Source organism: Salminus brasiliensis, chromosome 5 (genome assembly GCF_030463535.1).
Source record: "Salminus brasiliensis chromosome 5, fSalBra1.hap2, whole genome shotgun sequence".
Classification (NCBI taxonomy): Eukaryota; Metazoa; Chordata; class Actinopteri; order Characiformes; family Bryconidae; genus Salminus; species Salminus brasiliensis.
In genome coordinates this window covers 26,261,333-26,279,748 of record NC_132882.1, presented here as the reverse complement: position 1 = coordinate 26,279,748, position 18,416 = coordinate 26,261,333, and the positions used below count along the sequence as shown (strand labels likewise).

Genomic DNA, 18,416 nt, shown 5'->3' with positions numbered 1-18,416 from the left:
TAGTTCTTCCTGGACACTGAAACAAATAGAAAATTCAGAAACATGTATAAGTGTAATAGAAAGCGTATTATTAGTGTAATACAGTGACATTGCATGTGAATAGCATTGATTACAATGCAAGATATATTAGACAGTGAGTGAACGGTTGAGTTATTGAAGATGATGTCTTAAAACAGGAGATTGAGGAGTGAACTAGTGAAAGGGCATGAGCGTCCAAGGCTCAATAATGCCTGTGGGGCGCAAAAGCTACTCTGTCTGGTCCGATCCCACAGAAGATCCTACAGATCCTACAGAAGCTACTGTAGACCCAACTGCTGGTACAGTAAAGGCTGGCTATGTCTTGTGGAATCCATGCCTCAACAATGGACCTCATGTTATGGCTGCTTGGTGTATATAATTAATTAAATGTAGTTTTGCTAGTGTGGACCACACCCTATGGAGGACATGGACATTTTGAAACGTATATCAAAATTAAGACTTCCTTGCATTTCAAGGGGTAAAGAGCAATGCAAAACTACTATAAACATAAATACAAATGTACCACAGAGTAGCACCCTTCCTAGTCTGCTGGGACTTTTGTCCAAAAGCTGTGCCCTCGCGGCATAGAGCAGGGATATGATGGAGCGGGTTCCATAATGGCAATCAAACTCAGAGCTGTATAATTAATTAAAAGCTAATGACTCTTCTTAAAATGGGCATCGCACCTCCTGGTGCTTTGCAGGTGTGATGTGGAGCCGCTCTCACCTGTGTGCTGTAGTGGATTCCCGTGTGTCAAGTGCTCTCAGCATGCACACGCCACATGATGAAGAGGTGACTAATGAATGACCCTATTTAAGGTCTGGCATTCGTCCAGCAGAGAGAGCACAAGGGTGAGATGTTTACTAAAATGCTGGGGTTAATACCTCTAGTCGTTTCACTAAGTACTTTGAGTGTCTCATTATACATGGAGTCGGAGGCTCTGATGAAATGACATCTGATAAATGAAAGTCTAGACATCGGAGCATATGTAGTCTCAGTGCCTACAGTAAGAGCAACATGTACTTTTTCCATTAGCAATGGACCAAGAAACCCTAATGTACACTGGACTCCCAAGAGAGTCTCAAACAGGAGACAAGCAAATATGAACGTCAGGTGGGGATGCACAACAAATGCTTACATCCTTTCCATCAGGGAAAAAAACAAACAACAAAAACAAAACACTTAGGCAGTACTACTGTTTAAAAGTTTTGAATCGCCTAATGTACTGTGGTGTGTTTGTGTGTGTGTGTATATATATATATATACATATATATACATAATATATATTTTTTAATATATATTAAAAAACATTATATATATATATATATATATATATATATATATATATATATATATATATGTTTTTTTAATAACGTAATAATGTTTCAAATGTTTATTAATACTTAAAATGACCAAACTTAGAACCTGTAGGTCCTTTAATGACATTTTAGGATTGTTGGACACTTGCGGTCGGCTCTTGGAGTGAACTTGCTAAGTGTTCTCCATCCGCTTTCCACTAAGCCTCCACAATTATTTTTGCGGACAGTGGAACAGCTGGTTTCTGTGTTCTGAGATCTTTTTACATCCCTTTCCCAGACTCATCTGCATCTACCACTGTCTTTCTGCAGGCTTCAGAAAGCTCTTTGAATCATGTCATAGTGCTTCCACTCATTTCAACAATTCATTAGCAAACCAAACCAAATGTCTGAGGTTTAAGTCAGACATGCTCCTCCAAAATCCCCTCGGATGATGTTCTAATTATCTACACCTAATTAGCTGGATATGCATTTCTATTAATTACATTTTACCCATTGTATTGTAAACCTTCATCTCTATATATTGAAAAAAATGAAGACCAAATGATCATGTGTTTAAAATGTTATATAATATTAAGTGATTTTTATTTGTTTGAAGTTTTGCTGATAATTATAACTTATATATGCTATAAGACAAGTATTGTGAAAGGAAATATATGAAATCATCTATTCACTATTCTGAACATCTATGCTATTACTTACTATGTGAGTACTAGCATCCAATTAGAATCATGTTATACATGTTTCTGCAACTTAGTTGGTTTTATATTACTGAAAGCAGTGATTAATTTGGCATGGTATTGTATGCAGTGAGTGCATAGTGGAGCACTGAGTATTCATCTCACCGGCTTAGTTTCAGCTTCCTCCTCCTCATCTGAACTTTCGCTTGCTTCGTCGTCGTCATCTTCCTCCTCTGGGAACTCCACGTCCGACTCGCCAGGTGCTATGGGCACGCTAATGGTCAGATTTGGGTTAGTCATGTAGCTGTCATCAGTGGTGGTGCACTTGTCTCCCGTGCGGGCGATGACCCCGGCTGTGCCGTTGCCCTCTGCGCGCTGGGCCTGCTGACTGAGCCGCTTTAGCTTCAGCATGGCTTTGGCCTCCTTGGCCTTCTGCCGCCGCCGCTTAAAGTTGCCGTTGAAGAAGTCGCAGAGGGCCCGTCGCAGCCAGCCTATGCCTCGATGAATGCGAGCGATGGCAATCTGTAGGTTATTCATCTCACCATCCTCATCTGGCGCAGAGAGATTGTCAGCGCTGAAAGAACTGAGCAGCAGAGCTAAGAAGAGGTTCAGCACCTGAGGAGACACCAGGACAAAGCACATTACACACTGAAACAGCACCAGTACAAAAGGGCTTTTTATGTATGTCTGCATGAACATGGTATACCAACACAGCACCAGTAATGTGAGATGTATAGGGCATGTCTACATAAACTTTACACACAAACACAGCACCAGTAACAATGGCTTTTAATGCACACTTGCATGAACTTTACACACCAACAGTACCACTAATAAGGATCTTTCAATGTATGTCTATATCTGGCGTAACAGATAACACCACTACCTGTCATACACCATGTGGGAGACTGGGGTTCGATTCCTGGGCTGGGTGACTTTGCTGCGCTTTACAAATAAGAGTCCTTGGGCAAGACTCCTACCACTACATTGGCCTAACTCTGTAATACGAGTAACCTTGTTGTAACCTCCTTATTTCTGCCTATAGGTAGGGCTCTAAATCTTTGACCATTTTAGTCAGATTACGATTCTTCAGGAGGAGCAAAATTTCACCATGATTTGACTCAATCATTATCGTTATTTCTACATTTCTGAATGCTTTTGTTGTGTTTTTTGTTTTCCTCCCTGCTGCTGAGTCTCGCTTCCTCCCATGGTTTCTTCCACCTGCTCTTAGGGAGTTTTCCAAGCCACTGTCATGTCTGGCTTCTCACTAGGGGCTGAGATCTGGATCCCTGCAAAGCAGCTTTTTAACAATGTCTGTTGTTAAAATCACTACAAAAATAAACTTGACTCGACTCTCAGCATTGAGTACAAAGCCCAAGCTGTGGATGGACTCAAGATAAAGTCTTTGGTCAGGGGGACTGGGTGTACTATGACAATAGGCATTTCAGGCAGGGCTCTAAGTGGTAGCAGCAGCGCTAGCATTGTTAAACAGCAGGTGGGACGAGGAGCTGGTTTTTAAATGTCACATCCAACTTTGACACTCACAGAAGGGGGTCAAAAAAGCCATGCTGAACAGACAACCATGTGTGCATAGCTGTGCACATGAGCGCGTGTCTGCTCGCATATGGAGGGGGCAGACTTTGATTAGGCAGACACAGCAACCGCATCCTCAATCGTGGAATGCCGTTGCTTTAGTAATCAAACGACAACTATGCATGCTGTTCCAATTTCCTCTGGGTAATTATGCGCAGTTATGAATGAAAGCTACCTACCAGAACCATTAAATCAAACAATGTAAGGCTGGGAATTGTGTGATAGTCCAATTACTGATATGAGAGGCTAATAGCTTGAAGACTACAGAAATCAGTCAAATCCTCAGAGTCTCTGATGTCAGACAATACATTACATCACCAACAAAGATAGAGCCCGTTCTAACATTAATCACAGCATTTATGCTTTTGTTGTTATTTGTTTTGCTCTCCAGTGCCAACCACAGAGGGGCATGGTCCCCCTTTTAGGTCTTGGTCCCTTCCAAGGTTTCTTTAAAAATTATAAGCAACTGGATTTCAATTCTAATAAGGGTAACTTTGAGCTTTGAGTGTTTCTACAAAAACCTCAGGTTTTATCCCCTTAAAGGATCAATTAAATTATAAACAGTACCCGTCTTCCTTTTTTCAAACGCAGCAAGAAACATGCATTCCACATTGCAAAAAGACCTTATTTAGGCAAATCCGCTCCTCTATTAGCAGAATCTTCCCGTGTCTTGAAGCCAGAGGCAGTGCGAAGCCCTGCGTAACAGACCATATGGCCAAACAAGCTTAATTAAAGTTCTCCTCTCGGTAGAAAGTGGGCGCAGGTGCCCTATCGGGTATCTGAGGGCTGCAGCCGTTGCCATGGCAGCGCATTGTTTCGGTCACCTGCACAAAAGGGGCTCTGTGGTCATGTGGTATCACGCAATGCTCTCATTGTCTGGCTCCTTTAGTCGCAGGTTATCGGTGCAGCCAGGGGAATGTGCTGCTGGAGGAAGAACGGCACTCGTTTTCAAACCAACCTGCATTAAAGAACCCTCCAAATCATTATACCCAACTGTCACTCTCTTTCTTCTCCGTTAAGAATAGCTCTGTCATGCTAATTCATACCACATACATGTGTGGGGAAGAAGATACGCTGAGGCGAAATATGGAGTATAATTAGGCCCCTACTGACAAAAAAAAAGAGAAGTAATGCAGTTGAATGTGAATCTGTGATCCACATGTGGACGTTATTACCATGTGAATAAACCTATTGCATTTTTGTCACATTTAACTGTTTCAGATCGTCAAGCTTATGTTGATAAAAGATAAAGAAAACGCAAGTAAACACACAAAGCAGCTTTTTTTAAAGACTACATCAACCAAATACAACCAAATTCAACTGACAATTGGTTTCAGTTTCACTAGCTGAGGCACGATTCCTGCCAGACCTGTTGAATCTAAACATCACATACACAGAACCTGCTCTGGCAATGGAAGACAGGCTAAAAGGTCTGTAAAAGCAGCACATGATGCTGCATTCTAAAGAGATTCAAATACAGAAGCAAAACAAAGTCATTGTAATCTACCAGTTTTCCTAGCTGAAAGTTACAAAGCCATTGCTGAAGCTCTAGAACTCCAGCGAACCACCCTGAGAACTATTGCCCACAAATTGAGAAAACCTGGAACATTACTGAGCATTCCCTGGAGTGGCCAGCTTGCAAACATTTGGCCAAGAGCGCATCATTGACCCATCCAAGAACCCAGATGAACATCAGAAGAACTGCAGGCCTCACTTGCCTTAGTTAAGATCAACACTCACAATTCTATAATAGGTAAAACACTGGGCAAAAATGGCATCCATGGAAGACTTGCGAGGCGCAAACCACTGCTGGACGCAAGACAGAACGTAAAGGCTCATGGACTGATGAGTCAACATGGCATTCCACCATAAGAACGTCATACCAACAGTCAAACATGGTGAGGGTACGTGTGATGGTCTGGGGCTGCTTTGCTTGTGTAGGACCCAGACTGGGTCACTTGAATGCTATTGTGATGCTCTTTGGGTATTCACTTTGGGTAACTGTGCAGTAGTAGTAGTGTGTTACTAATGAATAAGAGCATTTCGAAACATTTTGGTCACCTCCTCCAGTGCTGTCCACTAAGATAACAGCTACAGCAACTCTGCAACTTTTGGACAGTTAGGAAAAGTATCAAAAGGCCAGGAAACCTGAAAATTAAAAAAAAAAAACAGCAACAACAAAAAAAACCCTGGATATTAGCAGGTGTCCAGAGCTGCTGGCTCCTCTCTGTCACCCCCCCGCTCCCCAGAGACCCATCTGTCATGGGGGCTGCACAGTGGCTGGACTCCCCAGCACGTTGGGCCCTCTAGCCGAATGTGTTGCTGTCAGTGACAGAAGTAATTAGGAACCAGCACCCCCTATTTTCTGCCCCACTGATCAGAACTTCCAACACAGATGCTTGAAACTCACAGTGAGTGTCGGTGCTGTTTACCTGGCAGCAGGTCACTAGTGGACACACCTGCCTTCCTGACCATACCACATTTAATATACTGGAAGCAGCAGCAGTGGAAGACACTTCTGCTTTTCTTCTAGTTATTAAAATCAATTGGTGGACAGTTTTAGGAAATCTTTTTTTATTGTTATGGTAATGAATTATGTTACAATATGCTTTTTGGGGGTATCAGTCAGTCTGGTTCCACTTAGTAAGTGGAATTATTAATTAACAATAACTATGTTGTTACATATGAAAAAGCATGAAATAACAATGTAACTACTGGTGATATTACAGTAGTGAAGCTTGTGTATCACCTTCAGTTTTACCTCAATTAAATGCATCTCAATAGCAGTAACAGCGGAATTCATATAAACACAATTACCATGGGTACATGTTTACAATCACATAAAAGTCAAAATTAAAGTTGATGGCCATGTGTATTTCCACATCTGTGTCTCCATCTGTAAAATTGAATATTTCCCCAGCAGTTTAATTGTTATTGCCTGATTTATTAAGGTATAATTTTGCAGTTATTAGAGCCATATAATTTAATTTAAATTAATGTGGGACCCTCGGTACTTCTAAAACATGAAAACAGCAGGTATCAAACATATATGTATGTTACTTGTGTGTAATTTATATTTTTCATTTCTATTGTATGATTGTATGCTTTTTTACATCTGGAACTGCAGTTTTTCTAGTGTATTTTGCCTGTTCCAGCCTGTTCAGAAACATCAGAAACACTGAATATCATGAGGTGAATCATGAAATTATTTTTAAATAATCTGACATTATACATTTCCATAGTCCTTGCCCTTAGCAGGGGGCTTTCTATGAAATATCCGTTGGTCATCTTTATGATTTTACTGGAATCAGGGCTGCCAACTTTTGCAATTTTCTTGTAATTCGATTCAAGCTGGCTCAGCCCTGACTGGGCTGATCAGGGGGGTGGGAGGGTTGAATTAGTAGTGTCCATCTATCATGCGGTTGTCTGGCTGGGCAAGGAGGGGGGTCTCCTGAACTCTTCCACAAGGACACCATTGCCGGTCCAGAGTGTGTTTAATTAGTGAAACCCAGAGCAGCAGCTGTAGTCACCCCAACCAAATTCATCCTGAGGTTGTTTTGGAGTTCAGCGTGGGGTGGTTAAAATGTTTGAGAAATGGCAAGAGTGGTGCTTGAGCGTGAGATTAGAGCCAACCATGGCCAATGCGAGAGAGTTGGCAGCCCTTCTGAAACTATTGGGAAGCCACTGTCTTGACTTCTGGGAGCACAAGTACATAAAGAAATGACCCTTAATGTTTAACGGAAGTGCTTTTCACTTTGGGAATGACCCTAAATATATAATGTAGGTTCTTCCCACTTGAACACATGCAGAGTCTCCATGGGGTAGCCTGCTCTGTCAGTTACACTTCCTTTGCGGAGCACTGTTTCCAGTCCCGTGTTAAGTTCACTTAAGTATGCTGTAAAGAGTAAATTATTTGTAGGCCTCTTGCTGACTCTTCAGTTACTGATGTGCTCTTGACCAGACACCCAGAGGTCACTGTAGTCTGAGGAGGTGACACTAGGTAAAAGGTTCAATCGTAAATGACCTGCCTCACAAGATCCTCTTACTTACAGCAGGATACACAGAACCACCTAGCTGGCTGCCTTTATTTACATCCCAAACCGGTCATGCCTGCACTGGTATTCATTAGGGGTGTGAGAAAATATCAATATATTGAAGTATCATGATATTATGTGTTGTATTTCTGTATTGATTCTCAAAAACATAGTATAGATTTCTTTATGAATAGTTTACAGTGGTTCATTATGTGTTGTGTTTAAACTGGCCGCTAGATAGCACTGTTGTACTCTGTACTCAGATCCCACTGTTCTGATTGGATAAAAAGTCAGATTTTATGCAAATGTTTAGATATTGTTATAGTATTACTATAACTCCCTCTATCGTGATACGTTTTTACAACGCCAGTTTTTTTTGCCAGTACACAGCTCTAGCATTTATTCCATTACTGTCGATTCATTCGTTTTTTTCTCGAAATATTCCTCACTGATGACTTTGCTTGTGAAGCATTCCTTATGTTGCTAAAGCTAATCATTGCTTTCCCTCCTGAGGGTAAAAGTGCACACTCAAAGCAAAGTGAGAGGTGGGCCACACAACTCTGAGCTGGGTTCATATCCAAGCTGCTGTTTGCGCTGTTTGTGCTATTTTCTGTTTGTGACACCGGGTCCCAGAGGTCGCAGTAGACTAACAGTAAAGTGCTGGCAATACCGACAGCACCCTTCAGTGAAAGCCCACATTGCTAAAATGAACTAAGCGTTCTCCACTGAGACAGATGATGTGCTCTGTGCTGGTAGTACTGCGTATGCAACCTATAAAAGCAGTAGCAGAAAAGATGCAATGCCATGATTTGCCAGATGGTAGCGCTGTGCAGTAAGGAAGAAATATAATAATATAACTATTATACATTATTTGGACAAAAGTATTGGGACACCTGCTCATTGTTTTTTCTTAAATCAATGATATTAAAAAGTGTTTGTCCTGCTTTGGTTGAAAGAACTGTCTCTACTCCAGGGAAGGCTTACTTTGAGCCTTTGGGAATGTGGGAACATTGCTGTGAAGATTTGATTGCATTCAGCAGCAAGAGTCTTAGTAAGGTCAGGATGTTGGATGAATACCACCCCACATCATTCCAAACTCCTCAACTCGTCCCAGAAGTATTGGATGGAGCACCATCATTCCAGAAAACCATTGTTCCACTGCTTTACAGCTCAATGTTGGGGGGCTTTATACCCTTCTAGTCCACACCTGGCAATAGACCTGGTGCAAATAACTGCATGTCTATCTGCTCTATAGAGTCTTATTCTATTCTATTCTATTCTATTGGCATTACTTCTCTACAGGGTCTAGACTAGCTGCACATGTGTGTAAGTAATGGGTGCAACTTAATGTAGCTGAATGCATTCTTAAAAAAAACACATTTGGTTTAATTTTAACAGAGGATTTATTAGATTAACTACTGTATTGGATGTAAATACTGGTCAAATGTCCTCAATAGATATCAGAAATGGTTAAGTTTAGGCATGCTGATTGGGCAATATTTAAACAAATATTTAATCAAATATTACCACTGTATACAGCATTCCTGGGGGTGTGGTGGGGTTATATGGTGCTAATACGATCATGTATTATGATTTGATATGATAAAATATTTAAAATGAAACCAAAAGTGGTTCTTCTATGGCATTGCTCAAAGAACCCTTTTTAGCTCCTTTATTTGTAAGAGTATATGTAGGAATGTAGTTTTTTGCTCTCTGTTGTAGATGTAATTTTTTTTATAACAGCTAACAGCTTTTCGAAACAGTAAAAACAAGCCTGAACACTGTGTAACAAATCGTGACTCAAACAAACTAGTTATCCTAAAACGGCTGATTGGCAGTGCTCTCCCCTACATGTCCACAGTAATAACAGCTGATGGCCCAGAGGCTGGGCTGCTCAATAAAGCCACACAGGGAGAGTTCACAGGCAACAGTCACTAGGCTCCTCAGGACACTGGCTGACAGTGCACACTGCTAACACAGCACTATTGCATCACCCCATTACATAAGATAAAGAAAAAATGAAATCTGTGCTATTGGGTCAATAATATATAGCATACAGGATAGTGGTAATTGCAGATATACAAATATCCCCACTCCATCTGGCTACATTTTCCACTACTAAGGAAAAGGCATCCAGGGTCAATCAGATTCAACTGCAGTGTGTGCTTTCTGTTTTTCATGGTTAAAGATCTGGTGTCAGGGAGGTCATGTCCACTTTGAAGAACTGGATGTGTAGGGAATTGCAACCGATAAGCTCGTTTTAATCCGGTTGACCTAGAAGCCTGTTGGTTTCAGGGCGACCCCCCAATCAATCAGTCAGTTTATATCCCCTCTATTGAGACTAGATTGGCAGTCAGTACACAGTCATTTTAAAATGTTTATTAATGAGCAACACTTATTCAGTGTAGCAGCTGTCAAACAACCAAAGTAGATGATTGCAGAATCCTTTCCTTGGTGAAGAAAAAAAACACCTTCTCAACATCTAGACAAATGAAGAACACTTTCAAGGAGAAAGGCAGATCACTGTGAGTCTACAAATCAGGAGGCGCCTTCATGAGTCCAAGGATAACTTGAGTATGAAAAAGAAAATAACGAGTTAATGATCTGACACATACCAAATTATCTGTCAAACATGGTGGAGGCAGGTTTGGCCTGATAGAATTAGCAGGATGAATTCTGAATTCTGCATTCTTTTACCTACTGAAGTACAACTGAAGACAGAAAGACCCACAAACAAGCAGCAACTGAAGGCCTGGCAAAGCAACAAAGGAAACTCAATTGACGATGTCCATAGGTTTCACACTTCAGGTAGTTATTGACTGCAAATGTGTGCATCATGCACCAGGTTGTTCTTATGGAACCAACTGTGTACAATATATATATTATGTGTAGGCAAATTACTAATATTTAGTATTAGGAATTGTCGGCCTAAATATATGTCTGCCCTTACATCCCCTTACTTTACATGTAGTCAATCAACCAAAAGTTCCAGTTTTGTACTGGAGTTACAAGGCTGATGTCCATAGCAAACCATTAATGCTCGCACCTATAAATTAGCATCATGCAAAATGCATGCCTAAATCAACACATTCTTGCCTCAAGCCATTTTCACACTAGTCCTAAATACACAACTTCACACCCAGGGCCTATCCTGGGCTTGTTTAGTCCACAGAATTCCATACAACCCTTGATTGATTGTGCAATTTGGAACATCACTTTTCTATGGGCATTTTTGCAAAAAAGTAGGTCATAGGTTCATCCTTTTTATTGCTTTTTATCATTTTACTGGGATACAAGCACTTGAGCAGCAAAAAACAGTGCTTTCTAAAGTCATTTTACTATGCTGGAACAACTGTTAACAGCCATATGAAAGTACTGGGAGTGGATAGCCTCTACAAGCACAGCACACCAGAGTCCGCTTGAAGCAAACCTCAGACCACCGATTTCAGGAGGACCAGAGATCTCTAGAACGGAAAACAGAAAAAACAGCTTTCACACTTGACCAAACGTACCAAACTCAGATCAAGTACTCCCACGTCCGGGAAAAAATGCTAGTGAAGAAAAAAAAAAACGCCCTTAAAGGACATTTCCTTTTTATCCAAACCATTCTTTTTAAAATCTGGGAATAGTCATTCTCCTCTTCCGACAACAATGAGCTGCGAGGAGTGCCCTATTTCCGGCAAAGCCAAGGCCCTTATGGGGAATAAATCATGGCCTGGCCACCAGAGTGGCATTTCAATATGTGTGATGGTTTCCCTCCTCCCATCACCTTTTTTTATCCACTGGCCTTGGACCCAGCAGCGACGTGAGACAGACATCAGTGGGTTTGCCTTCACTCCTTTGGTTCATCAGGATAAAAAAAGTGTGACATATTTCATTCATTTCAACTGGAAAAAATTGCTCCAATTTGATTCCACCTGAGCCCACCCCATTTACCTGATTGTGCCAGTTAGCTGCTTGATTTAATGCAGCTTTCGCACTCGTTGAGTTACACATAACCTAAAGAGATCTAGGAGGCACACAGTATTACAATGCAGCTCTAGCAATGGTAAAGCGAGCTAGGTAAGGACAGGAATGCACAGCGAATCAGACGGAGAAGAATATCCCCTGTGATTATGGCGTCTATATGTGAATGATAGCCCTAATAGCCTCAGAATAGGGATTAAAGCGGAGTGAAACTGGTGCAGCGCAGCCGCATGTGGTGGGCTGGCTGATTTGAGAGGCGTGTGGAGGCGGGGGTGGAGGCCGAACCGCTGTAGCAGTGGCCAGATGGGAAGGTCACTTGGGGATGGAGAACCAAACAGACAAATTAGGTATGTTCAAAGCGCCGGGGGGGGGCGTGACGAAGCAGAGCGGGCCTGAACAAGTGAGACATTATTTAGCCAGAGTCATTTCCTCAGAGACCCCATCTTTCTCTCTCTCTCTCTCTCTCTCTCTCTCTCTCTCTCTGAGTCTCCTGAGCTGAATCATCTTGTATGAAGTAAACTGGCTCGAACAGGTTTGAACAGGTATGAATGCGGCCTGAATTGATGCGAGTGGCTCCAGAGCATTTTGCACGGTCTATGATCTATTATTTTTATTTATTTATTTATTTTTCTTTTTTAGATTTGGCAGACACAATGTGCGGCATGCAAAGACATGACCAACAACATATACATTAAATCTTTTGTGCAAATTAGAACTGGCATGAATTTTAATTTCAGAACTGCAATCAAATTGATTCATTAAATAAATATATATGGGGAAACCAAATCCAAATGACAGAAGACTAAGCTCACCTCACATTTATCTGTGCTGGGGAACATTTTATGATTAATGTTATAGTGTTTGGAAGCATACCAAGGAGGATCTCTAACAATGTTTGGTGATAGTGGCTATGAAGCTCTGGCTAAAGCCACCATTCTTACTGTTATTCTAGTATGCATGTAAATGCATTGAATGTAACCCCTTAATGTAACAGCCTATGGCGCTTATAGAGTCCTGGAGGGCCTAAAAAATGTTATTACAAACTTCTATTAGCAAAGAATAGCCCCACCAGTTTGCACAGAAGTCCATGTAGTTACTGAGTAATATACCTTAGTGTGTAATAAACCTTTCTGCATTAAGGGGTCGAAGGTACCACAGAATACATGTATTGAGTATTTAAAGTTGTTATCTAATATATAAATATTAAGTGACTTTGGTTAGGGTAGAAAAATGCTCAGATGTGGTTTTACTGATTTCCTTTCACGCTGGACTCTTAGAAGAAAAAAAAAAAAGATGAGCCCTGCTTTTATTATACTTACATCACTGCGATGTCAGTACTAGCCTAGGCTAGTATGTTACAATAATTCTTTGTACTTAACAGATGCAGTCTACTTTGGGGCCTCTTGGTGTGTGTTTAGCTAGCTAAAATTGTAGAATTTGTCTTCTTGCAATGGTCTTCTAGGGTTAGCTTTTAGTCTAGCTCTAACACCTGCTCTCTTTCTCTTTCCATGGCCTGGCTATCACGTGCAGCTCTCTATCTGCAAACCTGGTCAGTTAGGGTTAGCTTTCAACCTTTACAGTTGTGCTTCCTTTATTTTCCTGAAGTAACTGCTACGTTTAGCCTTGACTGGCTTTCAGTAGTAATTTGGGTGCTGGGTGAGAAAAATAAGCCAAGACTGTTGCGTAACAGTTTTGAGGTTTTCGAGCCCACTACAGTTTTACTAACATGTGTTTTGCTTTTGAAAGACAACACAACAGTGTTTGTGGTTGATGGTATGTCACTTCCATATACAGAACTTTCATCATTTTATTCTCTTTGACCGTTCATATTCATATCACATTAAAAGCTAAGCAGAGTTATTGATCTGACCCTTTAGACTTAAAGTAGCTGCAAGTTCACATCCTAGCTGAAGGGAACCTACTTGTGTAGTGGTGGCCTATCATTATTATAATAACTGCTTACGTTTTTTAGCTCCAGGGACAGATTGGGGTGGGGTGATGGTGTAAGTGGAACTGAGATAATGTGTAGCCTTATTTGAAGAGACCTTCTAAGCACATCAGTAACCCTTTCTGTATTCTGGTTCTGAATGATAATATTCTTAACTGACAGAGCTCATGTACAAAAGTCCTGTAGTGTGATGTACAGTATACAGTATAGTATAAACTTATTTTTTATGTTTTATTTACATAATATGCAAGTTTTGCATTTACATAAGTGATTTGATTTGTGTCTTAAAAGTTTCTTTCTTCAAACTATATTCATGGCAATCATATTCCATAATGAACTGACCCTGCAATCTTTTGTATACGACTTCAAAAGTGAGTCACTGAAATAGCGTTTCTTTTCTTCCCAGTGTTAATCTTGAAGTGAATAACCTGCCACCTTCTATATGCCAACAGTTATTAAGAGCAATTCTGAAGAAAGACAGAGTACATAAAAGAAAGACAGTCAGACGCTGATGACGAGGGTGTGTTGTTGCAGGTGTCTTCAGCATGAAATGTGCCATGAAGCTGCCCTGACTGAGTAATTAGCTTTGCATATCGTCACTGTCATACCCAAACTCTCAAACTCCATTTCGTCTTCTTATTATTGTTTTTATACTTATTTTAATGTGTGAACATTTCATAGTGAATGGACCAACAGACTTGATCCAAAATGATTTGGTATGGGGGTTGGCACTAGTGTCACAGTATCACATACTGCACACTAATTTAAATTAAAAGCAACATGATGAAGCAATTTTGCTTAAAACACCAGCTTCAATTCATGATGACAGTACACAGATTTTTAATAGGGAGAATGCCGTCTCTGTCATTGACACTTGGGGCCTGGAAAGCTGCTACTGCACTACGTAACATGCAGCGCTTTACGGGACACGTCACACCCCAACAACTAGTCTTCATCTAGCTATAAGAAGCTAGCTCAGGATTCCCTGTATAGAAAACCATGGCAAAGGTTGTGAAAAGACCAAGGAAGATGATGTTGCAAGTAAAAAAAAGAGAGAGTGATTAAACAAGAGATCGGACAAGAGTCTATTTTGGACACAATCTAACTAAACTAACTTTTATTGGAGAATACTGAGCAGGGGGCATCATGGTTTGGCACTGTTTTGCAGCCTCTGGGACAACTAGCAATAATTAAGGGAACATTGAATTCATAGGTGTATCAAAACATTTACCAGGAGAATGTAAGGGCAGGTGTCTGTGTGGTGTGCAACAAGCATAAGTGAAATGTACTGGAATGGCCTTAACTAGAGATGGAAAAATCAATCAGATATAGCAATCAGCCTATTTTCAGCCAAGGTATGTGATCGGTGATCAGCTAATGTGTCTCAAATTTAGCCAACCAAATCATATTTGTGAGTTAAGGATTGCAGAAGCTCAGCTTGAGGCTCCTTTATCACAGGACGCAGCAGTTACTTGTTCAGCAGCTAGATGGAACTTTGGAGCTTGCAGACGGCTGCAGAAGCCCATTGGAGACAGTGTTGTACTCCGCTCAACTGTCTCCAACTTCCAGACTTCAAGACACCACTAACCGGATACCCCTCTCAAGAGTACATCACTCAACTCAATACAGTGAGAGCTAGCAAACCCCACTAACAACACAACACAGCCAGCAAACAGTGCAGACCACACCTAACCACCACCAAAAGTACAGCAGCAACAGTCGGAATACTAAAGTAATCACATCCAAAGTAATGGAGCTTTTAGCTCTAGATAAGCAGATCTTTTCAGTTGTGTTTCCACTCTGAGCTCCACAGTATAGTTCTGCATGGATATGTACACTCACAGACTCTTTGACAGTGTTTTAAATATGTCTGATTCCAAAAAGTAAAGTACATTTTGTCTTAAGAGACACTGCAAAGGACATTTACAGGGAGGAATCTTCTATAATTTTTCAGGGCTTCAGGGCACATCTACAGGTTGTTCAATTCAAGGATTCACTTACTTTTTCTACCCTGCACTGTGGGGACCATGTTTCAGTGGGAATCCAGGTAATTACAGCAGGTTTACATACTTGTCCTTGCAACTACACATTCTCTTTTAAAGCTAATCAAGCACTAGCCTGTTTATTCCAGTATGAAGCTGATCCTAAATCAGTATGAAAGGCCAGCTCCCACCAACACTCTGTAAACTCGGTACAAGTGCTGGAGCACTGCTTTAGCACTATGTGGCATGCTAAGATGCTAAACCCCCTGCTGTGTGGATGGCTTACCCTTGGGTGAGCAGCACAGTGTAATTATAAGTGATTAACCTGTGGGAGAGGCACCCCGGCATGTTCCACATCTTCCCAGCAGCTGGCCTGCCAAAGCTTTCACATTCAGATCAAACTGGAGAAGAAGAATAACTTTAACCCCACCCGTCACCCTGTACCCAACCACATTCAGGATCCCCAGTGAGCTTGCGGATCAATGGTGTTGCAATTTCAATTATCACATGAAGGTTACCAGCTGATCCTTGCAAGCTCACAACATGATGCTGCAATTGATCTGCACTACATTTTCATCTGTGTAAGCACTACCTCCTTAAAAGGGTTCTGCAAGGGTTCTTAAGGAAAGGCAAAGACTCTATATGGGACCATGTCAACCATGTTTAACCTGCTTAAATGGCTCTTTGCCTGGTTAAAATGTTATTCACATGGAAGAAAAATATCTTTATGATGGTTTCAAAAATGGTTGCACTGTTGTTGCATGTAAAATAACCATTTGACAGCACTATACTGAACCCTTTTTGCTTAGGGTGTAATGTAGCTCTGTGTCAGTGATATTTAATTTACATATTTACCATAATCTTACAAATGAAAAGAGATCCTACGAATTAAAATGAAAAAGGTCTCCGCACAGAGCTTCAGTAAACAGCTTTGGTAAGCTCTAAAGGGGCCATATTTTTGTTTTGCTTAAGGTCCAATTCTAACATTACATTTTCTTACTGTGCGTTTAATCATGTTTATGAATATGTAAAAAACAAACTCTTTCCTGATTGGCTGCTCTCTATTGCCCAAATTTAAAACTTATTTGGGATCTTTAAAGGTAGGTGATTCAATGGCACAGCTCTCCCTGGCTGACAGTCCCAGAGAGCACACCTAGCCTCGCTGTCTCAGGGTGGGTAGGTGTGGGTATGGAGACCCTCCCTCTCTCCCCTCATTGGAGGAGAATTATACTTTGCATGCTCCTTAAAGCATGTTCAGCTGTCCAGTGACACACATTAGGGGCAGTTTGAGAAGATGCAGTGGTTCCCTTCATGTGACTCCCTTCATGCTAGCCTTCACCCTCCTAGCACTGGTAGCTTAATGTGAGAGGGGGAGTCTTAGCTAGTGAGTGGGAATGGGTAATGACTGCGACTGGGGTAGAAATTGGGGTAAAGGGGACTCAAAGACTCCTCATAACGTCAGTGTGAACAGGCAGCGCTAAACTGCTAATAGCTCAATATGGTGGATATAAATTTGAATGTGTTGAACGATCTTTAATAACATCACAAAAACAGTACATTCAAATCTACACTCTTAAAAATAGAGCTGCCACAGAAGAACCACGTTTGGTTCCGTAAAGTACCATATTTGTAATAGACTATGAAGAACCTATAAATTAGAAATAAATGTAATTTCTCTGTAATGTAAATGTTTGCCTCAATTTGTACATTTTATACATGTTTATTTAATTCCCTTACCAGTTCATTACTGTTTTAAATGATTTTTGCAGCTGATTTTGCAGAACTGCATAAAAAGACTGATGAAGGTTCTGTCTTCAAAACTTCAGCAATACTTTCACTTTTCCCGTCAAACTTTTTATTTAATAAAAAAGGCAAAAATGCTATTCTGTGATCTGGGCCCTTTAATGCAAAACAACCATAATGAACTTACAGTGATAACCCTTGCACATATCCACACATTCATTTTTAGGAAATGCTGTAAGGCTTGTGCTCTATTTTGATATTCAGCGTTACATCATTACCCAAATTGGACGATGCTAAATCTACAGCAGTGTAGCCTACGTAAACACTCTCTCCCCCTGGCGTTGATGAGCTTGGTATCGCTCATGCACGTTTATTGCATTAGGCACACTTGTGGCTCCATGCCAACACTTGAGCATGGGATGACTCAGCCAAAATGCCCCAGGCATCTGTGTCCACAGACGGGAAAGAGAGGTATTCAGCCCTGCGTCCCGTACTGATGCGTACTGTGTGTGTGTGTGTGTGTGTATGTGTGTGTTGTAGGGAATAGGCTTCATGCATATCTCTGGGCTGTGTGTACTCCTCCCCAAAATGAGATCTGTCATGCAGGCATTAGTGCATGCACAGCCTTTAGCTTAGCTCTTTCACTGTGAGTGACACTGATGTTAAGGCATGCCTGTTCCGCTTCAGGTTTGTGTACTCATCATGCATTTGCGTCCCAACCCGCCCGCCTCATTTTTAAATCTAATTTATGGAGAGAAAAGTACAGAGATTTGTTTAAACAGCATTAAAGCCAATAAATAAAACATGATTTGCTTTAAGGGGGATAAAACAGTCGCAGGCAGTCTGATTCAGATGCCCTTCTATCACACGATGATGATGTGGAACAAAAATCTGACAAAATGGAAACAATGGGCATCAGTGTGTATGTGTGTTCAAAGGCGCACCTATACAGACATAATTCATATATATTTATATATGTTTATATATAATATATTATATTTTATATATTTAAACATAGAGAAACCTGATCTTCATTTTAACAGAAATAATTGAAGAAAAATGGAGGAAATAATTTGTTAATTTATTACTAATTAAAATGCCCAAAATTCTAAATAGGTGTAGCACATTAGCTGCAG

The 18,416-nt window shown here is 40.8% G+C and overlaps 1 protein-coding gene across 1 annotated transcript in view; it reads right to left on the bottom strand.

Moving 5' to 3' along the window:
• Positions 1 to 18,416, bottom strand: part of scn5lab (sodium channel, voltage gated, type V-like, alpha b) — a 150,357-nt gene that overhangs the window by 35,462 nt on the left and 96,479 nt on the right. The window contains exon 17 of the mRNA XM_072679988.1: positions 2,180 to 2,629. Within this exon, the coding sequence (XP_072536089.1) occupies positions 2,180 to 2,629 (450 nt within the window). The remainder of the gene's footprint in view (positions 1 to 2,179; positions 2,630 to 18,416) is intronic.